This window comes from Dysidea avara, chromosome 6 (assembly GCF_963678975.1).
Source record: "Dysidea avara chromosome 6, odDysAvar1.4, whole genome shotgun sequence".
NCBI lineage: Eukaryota > Metazoa > Porifera > Demospongiae > Dictyoceratida > Dysideidae > Dysidea > Dysidea avara.
In genome coordinates this window covers 24298071-24310553 of record NC_089277.1, presented here as the reverse complement: position 1 = coordinate 24310553, position 12483 = coordinate 24298071, and the positions used below count along the sequence as shown (strand labels likewise).

At 37.5% G+C, this 12483-nt stretch overlaps 1 protein-coding gene across 1 annotated transcript; it reads right to left on the bottom strand.

Annotated features, from left to right (window-relative positions):
- Positions 1-8496: 8496 nt before the first annotated feature.
- Positions 8497-9664, bottom strand: LOC136258035 (SH2/SH3 adapter protein NCK1-like). Its single transcript, XM_066051338.1, has one exon. It carries the CDS (start codon positions 9560-9562, stop codon positions 8750-8752), a length of 813 nt encoding a protein of 270 aa, XP_065907410.1. The 5' UTR covers positions 9563-9664; the 3' UTR covers positions 8497-8749.
- Between the last annotated feature and the right edge of the window lie 2819 nt (positions 9665-12483).

Here is a 12483-nt window from a genome sequence, read left to right as displayed (position 1 = left end):
AGTGTATGGTGAAGCTACACGACTAGAAAGTTCCATAAATCATTTAAAGCATAGCCTTGCTCGTGCTATATGAAAAATAAAGTACTCGGCGCTTGGCCTCGATGCTCATAAAGCACTCGGATTCGCCTCGTGCTTTATTAGCATCTCGGCCGCGCGCCTTGTACTTTATTTTTCATATAGCACGAGCAAGGCTATGCTTTAACATATGTGACCGGATTTCACATAACAAGGCTTCCACACACACAAAATCAAACTTACGTTTTTACCAGAAATGGATTGCTGGCCTAATACACTATCACATTCCACACTGTACTTCCTTTAGGACTGGCAAGTCTGGTTTCTGTGGCAGCTTTCTTCCGACCCTGTCAAAGCCACGAGTGGGAGATTGGCGCCATTGGATGGCCATGGCTTTGTGATAATGGTGTGTAGTGAGCTGGGACTTCACAGAGAGCTCACCAATAGTGTTCTCGGTCAATTTGGAGTGATTTGAGGGCCATGGGGAGCCCAAACTTGGCCTCTGGATTCCAATCGTCTTCTTACTCCATTTTATACCCGTATATTAAGACCACCATCCACCCCCACCCTCCCACCCTATTACTATCACCTGTGATATTATTACCCACTCGAGAAAAGCTGCCCAAAACAGAGCTAATTTTGGGTATCAGAAATGTATACACCCACTCAGTGATAGCTAGTAAATAGATGCATACTTGGTGCAAATTTTGCTTGCACAGCTGTAGGCACTGGGAAGTTATTACACAATGATTACTTAAAATCGCCATATCTCCTAACGAAGTTTTGTGCGTCGAAGCCGGGTTTTGTCAAATTCAGTCACACATGAATACATTATAGCCCATACAAAGTGTAACTTACCAATTGACGCTTGAAAACAGGCCCACACTTTATTACCAACCCATGGAACACAAGGAGTAGCAAGAGGCAGCCAAACAAGCTAACTTTAGTATTGTTAGATCACGTGATCTCACGTGATGCCTCTCTTAATATTAAATGTGACCGGATTTCACATAACAAGGCTTCCACACACACAAAATCAAACTTACGTTTTTACCAGAAATGGATTGCTGGCCTAATACACTATCACATTCCACACTGTACTTCCTTTAGGACTGGCAAGTCTGGTTTCTGTGGCAGCTTTCTTCCGACCCTGTCAAAGCCACGAGTGGGAGATTGGCGCCATTGGATGGCCATGGCTTTGTGATAATGGTGTGTAGTGAGCTGGGACTTCACAGAGAGCTCACCAATAGTGTTCTCGGTCAATTTGGAGTGATTTGAGGGCCATGGGGAGCCCAAACTTGGCCTCTGGATTCCAATCGTCTTCTTACTCCATTTTATACCCGTATATTAAGACCACCATCCACCCCCACCCTCCCACCCTATTACTATCCACCCCCACCCTCCCACCCTATTACTATCACCTGTGATATTATTACCCACTCGAGAAAAGCTGCCCAAAACAGAGCTAATTTTGGGTATCAGAAATGTATACACCCACTCAGTGATAGCTAGTAAATAGATGCATACTTGGTGCAAATTTTGCTTGCACAGCTGTAGGCACTGGGAAGTTATTACACAATGATTACTTAAAATCGCCATATCTCCTAACGAAGTTTTGTGCGTCGAAGCCGGGTTTTGTCAAATTCAGTCACATATACATAATGGCACGAGTAACGTAACAGAAATCGTGCATTTAGTCACACTGTATGAATTTTATTTATTTTAGGTGTTATGGTATATGCCAAAGCCAAAAGCCATAGCAACGTACAATTATTACTAACTACTAATAATTACATAGTTAAATTTATAAGTATTTAAAATTGGTAGTTGGAGGTTTAGTTTGGTGACATCTAGAGCATGGACATAAGTAATGTAGAGTGTAGTTGTTATTCTCAGGGGCGGATTTAGGGAAGGGGCTAAGGAGACTGTAGCCCCCCCCCCCCCCTTCCTTTTTAAGTTAGTACTTGGCCAATAAAACCCTAAATCTTCTATGTGTATTAAAAGTAGTCTTATTTCAGGAACTATACATCACTATCAACACAAATGATATCTATGTAACTATACCTATTGTTCAGCTCTGTTCCTGGAGTGTATAGCTTCCTTTTCCTCAAGAGTTCTTCAAGAAAAGGTTTCAATTGCGGGGTTGTATTTCCATAGTTACAGAAGTTTTAATTGTGAGTTTTGTTTATCCAGTGTTTTCCAGTATGGCTATAAGAGGTGATTCGTCTTAATTAAGGTGTGATTTGATTCAAAGTGTTTGTTAGTTTATTGGTTACAGTCAGTATATAGCTACCAACTCAACCATTTAGCAAAACTCAATGTAGTGTAGTCTTGGTAATTGACAGTCTGATGAGGCAGCTAGCTATAGCATATTCACCCACTTTTGTCTACAAATGTTAAATCTGTATTGGTTACCTTCTGATATGACCTCATGCTGTGGATTATGGTGCTGGCATTTGTAGCTAGCTAGATGAGGCTTCATAACCTGGCAGATCTAGAAATAAGTTGACAAGCTATCACAACAGCGAGAAAACTCATCATCATAAATGCAAATAAAGCTGCTTGCACCTTGCTAAGGGTTACTATAGTGGAGTAATAGCATATCACACTGACTGCCTTCTGCTTTTACACTATTTGGTGCTTAAGGCTAAAGTGTCACTAAGCTAAGGAGCATGCATACCAATTGTGATCTTTAAAATAATGCTCAGCACTACTGCTACTTACTGTTTCTATATCACAGATTTAGCTGATTAGAGCATGGCTAAGAGAAGCTGATCCATTAGGTAATAATTATATATATAGCTATAGTTAAATACTTTGGTAGTTACAAATGAAGATTGTAATTATGTGTGATACTCAGTGCATATATTGCAATCAGTCTTTATACAATGGAAAACCAAATGATATAAAACACCATTTTCCACTGAAAACAGCTGAAAACATGCTCAGATTCACCTATAGAGAGTCTTAAGATTTAAAAATTTCCTGGGGGACATGCCTCCAGATCCTCTAGGTTGGCATGCTTTGCATGCTATAATGTAGCCTTTATTTCAAATACAGATAAAAGATGAATTTTATCACTTGGTCTCTGCATTAAAGTACCCCTTATACGTATATATAAGTGCTATCCCACTAGGGACCTGTTAGAAGGCTTGGTATCATCTAATGTCTAGCTAGTCACCTATATCCATGTCTTATACCTTTCAAAAAATCCTAGATCCGCCCCTGATTCTCATCAAAGTTTCTCAGGAAATGATCCCACAGATATGATTTCAGTCTAGATTTCAGCAAACAAACTGACATGTTTTTTGAACTCTAGAATTGGCATGGCATTTCACAGGGATGGTAAACAATGAAAATAAGAATTTTGTGATATGTTGTTAAGATGTTGAGGTAACAAGAGTTTGTTGTTGGTGCCTTATCTAGTATTAGTAGAGTTGAAAGTGATGTAGTTACTGTATTCAGAAGTACAGAGACTAAAGCCACCATGCCAACAGAAGACAACAGTTTTATGAATGCACTTTACAGTTATAAACACATTGTGAAGAAAATGAGACAAATTAAAGGTTGAATTTTTGTGCTACTAGAGATTGAGATATTCTAAAAAAAAGTCACTACTCTAATAGAACAGTCACAATCAAATGTTATTAAATTATGACAATGCTACCTTATATGCTTAGCTACAGGTTTTATCAATAATATGCTTTGTACTATTTAAATGTTACAAACATATTAAAATAGTATAATAATATCATTATACCCATACCCTAACCTAATGGCTAACAACTGTGCCCAAATCCTAATTGCATGTCTTCTTCGTCCTAAGAGCGCTGTTCCTAATCATAGAAGCACTTTCACTAATCCTAGGAATGCTGCTCCTAATCCTAAGGGTGCTATTCCTAATGGGGCACTGTTCCTAACCCTAGGAGTGCTGTTTCTAATCCTATAACTGTGTTTCTTAACTATAGGGTCAAATTTCTAATATTTATACAACAAATGACCAGCTAAGTAAATATTTGCACAATGACCAGTGACAGGCTAAATATACACTTTGCAATGTGAAAGTATAAAGGATAATTTGTTGAAAATAGATTCAAACAAACTAGATATTTTTGTACATGAATTCATTAGGCTAAGTATCTCAGCACATGAAGCCACACACTTAAACAAGAATAACATTATTCACAGGTGATTTATCTATTGCAAAAAATTTCTATCCAAGTAAAGACCCACAAGAAGATATAAAATGCTTGTAAAAGCAATTCCTTTTAGTATTCAAAACTTTAACAGTAAAACTCTGCTTAATGAGCATAATGACCCAATGTGACCTAGGACATGGTGACTCACAGACTCAATCCTCTGTCTAAGCTTGTGCAAAAGAGCCAGAACCTCAATTGAACACATCTACAGGTTATATATAACAGTTTAATTGGAAGTGAATCAGTTTTAAAACACCAAAAAATTGCAAGTAACACAAAAGCTACATATAAATTGATTCTCGGGGGTGAGACAAAGGGACAAAACTACATAATTATATTATATTGATTCTCGGGGGTGAGTCTAAAGGGGGAACATGTGCATATGCATGCTTCTACACTCAAATCTTTACAAAAGCTGTAAATTTTCATCTAATAGAACAACTCAGTATTATTTAGCTGAATACCCCTCAGAGCATTCATGTTATGTTTACAGTCCTCTTGGGTTTACATTGATCAGTGTGGCATTGTTAGTGAAGTACTGATAACACTTGGATCATTGGTCCTACAAAAATTACTTGGAAAAAACTGAAGATTCCAAGCACAAGTTATGCTTAAAGTGTTGCTGAATTTACTAATTGGAGCACCCCTGTTTTCACAAGGCATGCAGTAACCAATTAACCACCATAACAATATTTCATTACAGCAATTGGTATGTATTCTATGGCTTGAGTACGTAGATAATTTTTGTGATTTATTTCTTTGTAGACGTCTTTTGCAGGACTCTGTCTTCAAAACCTGAACATCTGTGTGCCATTATTTTGTAGATATTGTGCTTGATGTGATTTCCTTCCTATGTTTTAAACCAGAAATTCTGCCAGCATAACCAAATAACTGTAGGGACACCAACACTTTTGAGTTATGCTTTAAAAGAATATATGTAGTCGTAGGTATGAATGCTTAGTTCTCTCAGTATTATACATCTATCATGCCTGGTCTCATTTTAGCTGAAGATTTGACATTGGTTATTATGTCTTGTCCACTCCATGAGACTATTGACATCTATGGTAGTTTGCTATAAGGTAAGAATATTTATATTTGTAGGTCAATCAAATACCTTATATAGACCTTTAATTATTTACGTCAATTTAGGAAGTAGAAACAATGTGGATCTGACAGCATCTCTGCCCCAATCAGTGTTTATTCTAGGATTTCTTCTTTGGGGGTGAATTAGAAATTTGGGGGGTGACCGGGTGAAAGTCTATGATTAATAACTAGCTACAAGTTCACAACTATGTAAAGCAGTTGACCAAAGTACTTAGCTGTATCACGAGTGTTGATTTTTGTGATCAGATCCTATGGATGTAGGGCTTGATGCATTAGTGTTGTAATGATGTAATAATTATCTAGGACAATTGATGCATGTGAATTATTTATTAGTATTTATATGATACCATAATTATAGCAAAAACAAGATAATTTAAAATCAGGCTTTCTGAAATTAAATCTGGGGGTATTTTGCTGGCTGTATTTTGAAAGAAAACTGGCTTAGAAAATGCAGATATTGAAATTAAGGACTATTTTGATAGCTAAGAATGCTATTTATAGAAACAATAATTTGAATAGCCATCTCTTTAAATAGGAGTTTTCATTACTGGCGAGAAATCGATGTTTAAGTCACAGGTTGAATGGAGAGAAAATCTCAGATCTCAGTCGTTACGGCTCCTTTGACACATGTCTAGATGCATGGTGCTGGGGATCAAGTCACCACTGGGTCTGGGATTTTTTTCTGCATTCTTCAATGTTTTAGTTACATGTTTATGACTCCCTGTATTCACAGGCTTTAGCCTTCTCACAGGTCCCTAGTGGGGTAGCATTCAGACACACAGAGAATTTTTTGATAACTTTATTATGTACCTTTAGAGATTTAAACCTGAGAGCATTTTAAGGCTGTGTCAGTAATTTCTAACCTGGGAAAATTTTACATAGTAAACACTGTGAGATTGAAATCTGAAAGCACTTTTATAGATTTTTTAAAACAAGCTAAAGTATAGTGTAGTAGTCACTTACAATTTTAGGGGGTGAGTCTGAGATTTTAGGGGGGAAAGAAAGTTTTTTGAACTCTAGAACTCTAGAATAAACACTGGCCCCAATATAGGCAGCTTGACACTAGTATTTTGTCAAATCCCTATTACGCCACATGACTGGGAAGGAGGGGGGCATAACATCAATTGATATACTAGTTCCTTTCTGGCCACAATGCACACTTGAAATATAGTACATGTACTTTGCATTCCTTGTAATCAACAAGGTTATCCAGAAGGTAGCTACGGCCTGATGTTTTCCATTTTCTTTTTCAAAAATAAGATTATAGGTTCTTACTTGTGCATAAATTGTGGTGATCATGTTTGGACTGATCATGTACAATATTATATCAGTACCTGAAGGAGGTATGGACCAGTTGGTGTTCAGTATTGGCTACTGGTACAACTATGGACACTCACTATTCTGTGAGTGGAGGCATTATCCTCCCAAATGTGATAGACTAGTTGATCTCAGTGATGATGATGTTAATAAATGAATGATACTCATTCTGATACAGTGAATACCTTGCTTTTTTATATTAAATCAAATATTTATAATCTATAAATGTGACTGGAATTGGAAAGTTGGTTTTAATGTCACATTTTAAAACTGGAATATTTATGATTAAAGTAAGGCATTATATACATCTGCTCGACTTTACAGTGATTAGATCAGTAGTCAGTGTCCTGAATTACAAGAAATTCTGTGAAATATTTTACTAGGTGCATAAGTGCTCAGTGGTGACACATACAAGTGTGGATTTCTATGTATTTCAAATGTGACATTGAGACTGATTTTCCAAAATCGGGTCTTAACAATTAATAATTAATTTTTATAGCACCAGTAATTTGCTAGCTCCCATTAGTAACAGTGGCAGATCAGCAGGGTTTCAAAACCTTCCGTTTTAATTGAAGCAAATTCAGTGTAGCATAATCAGTTTTATTGCTCAAGGCAGTAAAGGCACTCACTTTACCTTCCTTTATTGGAAAATCACAGGAAACCTTAACTTGGTGAGTGTTCTGTTTTAGTTCCTTTACAATAATCAAACTATTTTGATTTTTGACCCATATAGTTTTTCTAACTGCTGCTCTCAAAATTAACTGTTCTCACACGGTAAAATTCAACAGTACACATTACTTGGGATGAAATTATTTACCATTACGTATGCATACTGTTAGACTAGCTATTTAGTTTAGGATAGCCACAATTCTCAACATAGTAGCTACCTTTTCATAAGCATTGATTCGTCACTGGATATAGGCTCCAACCATTGCAACTATGTATACCTTGAAGGATGGGAATGTGAATAGCTACTGTTACACGAATGTAATTTAAAACTAATACCAGCTTATCAGCAAAACATAAGGCATTGGAAGTACAATAACATACATACCCTGCATGTGTACAGTAGTGGATATAATGTGGTTGTTGGATTTTAGCAATAGCTTTGTGTGAGAGATTAAATTATATTTATACAGATTTGCTGCATTAATATCAACAAAATTATTTTCATGCTCTATCGACGCCATGTTGTGATGACTTGTGAATGCTGAGCTTTACATACTCGCTTTTTATAACCTTCATTATGTGACAGTTGTATTGCTTACTTTCAACACATTTATATAATAATATTTATTGTGTTCAATGTGTTGGGATTGTATGCTATTGGGTTGTGTTCTCTTTGAACAGTATTACATTGTAACAACTTCCCTTTTGAGGAGATTTGGCAAGTTGAAACTGCACTTACAGTGTATAAACAAACCTACACGTAGACACACTGTACATACATTGGTAATTCAATATGTGTATTCTATTCCAAGCAAAATTCTATTCCAACACAATGACTGTGTAGGATTCAGTTCTCTAAAGATAACTGCTAGAGGATGTTTATGAGAGATTATCCATATGTATACACTCCCAAGTTCAGTTTTAACTACAGATCAATTACAAGATATATAATATTTACAGGGGTACATATAGCTAGTTCTGTGCATGTACAATACGTACCTGAGACATTCAGGCAAACATGGTGATTATGACAATATTATAAATCAAGCTGATATTTGTCTGAACGTAACTGCAGGTAACTTGGTTGATGCTGTAGATAAGTATAGCTACATTTTTATTGTATTGTATTGTTTTGTATTGTATTAATGCTTTACAGTGACCAGCACTGAAGGTCTGCAGCAACATGTTATGACATATGATGAGTAAAAACATACACAATACTTTGCTAATGGATTGTAAAATTCAATTAAAATATTTATTATGTCACCCATAAACTGTACGTACATATACTTTTAGTATTACTACTTGCCATATCTTTGCTAGCATCCATGACAAGTATTATCAGTATAGTCTAAATGTAAGTAAATAATTATAATTATTATTAATTATGTACATACATATAAAGTAGTGTATTAAGACATCATGTGCCAAGAATGGCCGCTAAATTATGTCCGTGACAATCCATTGGTTAGATACATTTTGATGCCAGGCTGAGGGGTGTAGATGGGGGCTTGGTGGTAGTGATCGATCAGCGCTTGCATTGTGTTGAATTTGCGTTGACCGATACAATATTGCCCATCCAATATCTGTATTCTAAAGTGCTTGATTCTATCTGGTGCCTTCATTGATATGGAGAAATTACCAGGCAGTGCTTCACTGTCTCGAACCAGGTACTCCCCATCTCTTCCTCGACTGACCAGCAATCGTTCAGCTACCTGGCGAGAGATTTTACCATGAAACCACTGTTCTGTCTTGAAGGGAAAGTCTTGAGTTGATCCAGAACTAGGGTCACCACTTGGTGAGGTCTTACCATTACTAGTAATAGACGAGTGCACCACTTCAACATAATTCCTTGGGACTAGTCCATGGCTGCCATCTTGTTTACAAGCCTCCCACCATTCTGGGTCATCTGGTGGTTGCCCTATAACGTCCATCAAGTCTCCTTTCTGGAATGGCAATTCTTCAGAGTTGCCACTCTCAAAAGAATATAATGCTACAACAGAACAAATCACTGGCTTCTTTGATGGTGGTACTACATTAGCAGCTGCTGCTGGAGGAGGTGCAGCTTCTATCTCTTCAACGTAATTGGCGGGAAACCATCCTTCATAACTTCCACATTTTCCCCTCCACCATCCACCCCCTTCCTTTTCTAACACCATCACTTCTTGACCCTTCTCAAATGATAACTCCTCTGCACTACGACTAGTATATTTATAACGAGCGATAGCTTTAGTGGATTGACCCGCGGGCTGTTGCATCACTAAGTTGGTTTGCTGGTAGAGAGTCACAGAGATTAATCTAGCATGTGCCAACCTAATCTCGTAGGCCAGGTCCTTGAAACTCTCAACACTCAGTATACGCGCCTGCGCCTTATACTAAAAAGGCAAAATATTGTGGATTTGGCCTGCTAAGCTAAGTTGCATGGGGCATACAAGCTAATCTCTACAACTATATAACTCTGTATTAGACTTTAGGGCATGTGTACAACACTATATGGTCTTTGGCATGCTAGTCTCGTCCTCGCAGACCTATTCTCCGGGGTGGCGCTTATCGATTAGAGATTATAAGCGCCACCCCTGAAAATGGGTCTGCGAGGACGAGACTATTGGCATGCTGTGGAATGTTGGTCTAGTCCTTCGCACGTGCGTTTATAAATGGATAAGCGTTATGACAAGATCGACGCCTGGGTCTGGAAGCGAAGACTGCTGTTAAGTATGTTATATAAATGTAAAAATGCTTTTTGAAATTAGCCTGGAAAAAAAGTGCTTTTAGAAAATGTCCGTGTCCGTGTCCGCGTCCGACCGTATCCGCCTTTTCCTATTACCCCTTTGTAGTGAGGGTCACCTCCTCTGAATCATTTACCTGGTAATCGTACAGGGCTAGGATTTCCAATCAAAATAGGAAGATGCTTCATTTTGTTATTTCTGGAGATTTTCACACAGATTTACCTTTAATATAAAACAAAAAAAGTGCTAATTTGTTATTGGAATGTTTGCAGCAGTCGCTATCAGTACAATTTTAACAAATGTAAATATCCAAGTGGTCACGTGACCAAAAATCCTTTCACATAGGATTTCCACCGTAAAATATGATGATGCCTCAGCCTTTTAAAATTGTTTTTGATGATTTTCACGCAGGCTGACCTTAAGATAAACCAAACAAGTGCTAATAAATTATTAAACTGTCTATTACTTTCAATATCAGTGCAGTTTTAACCGTAATACCCAAAAAGTGGTCACGTGGCCAACAATCCCACTACAACTATAAATGATGTGCCATAGCACTACAAGATGTAGAAGTTTTCATTGTAAGGCAATAAGATACACTAATTCTGACTTCGGCAACCCTAAAATACAGTGATTTTCTAAAAAGCGGCCCAATTTAACTATTATGATATTTTTGGTCACGTGGCCACTTTTTGTATGTTTTTGTGTGTTAAACTTGTGCTGATACCCAATGCTACAAGCAATCCAATAATAAATTAGCACTTGTTTGCTTTTATCTTAAAGGTCAATCTGTATGAAAATCACCAGAAACAACAAAAGAAAGCACCTTCCTATTTTGAGTTGGAAACCCTAACAGGGCTTTTTAGAATATGATAGGGTCCGCAATCCGAAAAATCAACTTTTACAAATCTATCCCCCTACCATTGTGGGATGTTCATTGTAGTACTTCATTGCTAGATCCACCATGAAACTCGAGGCACGGTTGTTGTCATCACAGAAATATTGATTTTAGTATTTCGTGAGCTGCAAAAAATAGTTTATAAATTTCGTGCTCCACACAAAGAACAGGATAAAACTTGCTGCTTAGCTAGATATTATCTAGAGTTAATGTAGTCAAAAAGTACGCACAATAATAAGCAAATGATTCACTGGGTTCCCTGCACAGGATTGCTTTCTCTCAAAAAGCAGAAAAATGAAACACGAATTTTCGAATTCAAACTTCCCTACCAGACAAGACAAGAAAAGCCAACTCTTCCTCATAGTGATGTGATAAGGTCGGATGCATATGCTGTTAATCTGGAAAGGATCTGAGACTTTTCACCATCTGGTTGCAGAACGTCAAAATTTTAGTGCGTCATTTCAAGGGATTCTCTCAATTGTACCAAAGTGCTTTCCAGTACTTCTGATGCCACACTAGTCACTTAATTTTGTTTAGAATGATGGTAAATGATAGAATGATGGTAAATGATGGTTCAAAACATTTGGTAGTAGTAGCAGCTGGTGTTTCTGTGATTTCATATGATGCAGTATACCAGCAGCTCACCAGGAGCTCCATCCAGCTCGAATCAAAACTGAAGGTTTCTGTGCTTTTTTCGTTTTTTTGGGGGATGTTTTGCAGCATAATGGTGATGTAGGGTGATTTAGTGAAGATTGGAAGCTGCTGTGGAGCATGAGAGGTGAAGTCAAATTTGGACGATTTTGCTGCCTCCTTTGATGCATAGCTTAGAGCGAGGCTTGGAAGCTGTGGATGAAATAACAATGGACAACTGCTGCTACCAAACGTTCAGTGACATCTTTTGCCATAGTTTTAGTCAATAATTGATGATTGTTGTGGCTGCATAAGCGCTGGAAATGGCTAGAAAGCGCGATACAATTCTTTGATGCTGCAGAAAAATTTGACACTCGTCACCCAGATGGTGAGTAGTCTCAGATTTTTTTCAAACTAACAGCATAGACAGACTATGCACCCAACCGTATCGAAACACTAAGAGGAAGAGTTGGCTTCTCTTGCCCTGGGTGGTAGGGCAGTTTGAATTCGAAACTTTGTATTTCTTTGTCTGTTTTTTCAAAGAAGGCAACCCTGTGCTGGGAACTCAACAAATTAATCACTATTTCTGTGCGTACTTTTCAACTACAACAACTCTGGATATGATCTGGCTAAGTAGCAAGTTTCATCCGGTTCTTTTTGTGGAGCATGAAATTTAAAAAATAAATTTTGCATCTTGCGAAGTACTGAAAACAATATTTCTGTGAAGACAACAATCGTGCCTCCAGTTTCATGGTGGATCTAGCAATGGGATACTACAATGAACATCCCACAATAGTAGGGGGATTGATTTGTAGAAGTTGATTTTTCGGATTGCGGACCCTAACTATGATACTATAGCTCATTTAGAGGGTTACTAAATCACTTAGTCACCTGACATGCTCATTTAGTCACCTACACATGTTCA

What these genes read in the sequence shown, in the direction of transcription:
- LOC136258035 (XM_066051338.1), bottom strand. Translation starts at nt 9,562, where the DNA reads ATGCAACAGCCCGCGGGTCAATCCACTAAAGCTATCGCTCGTTATAAA.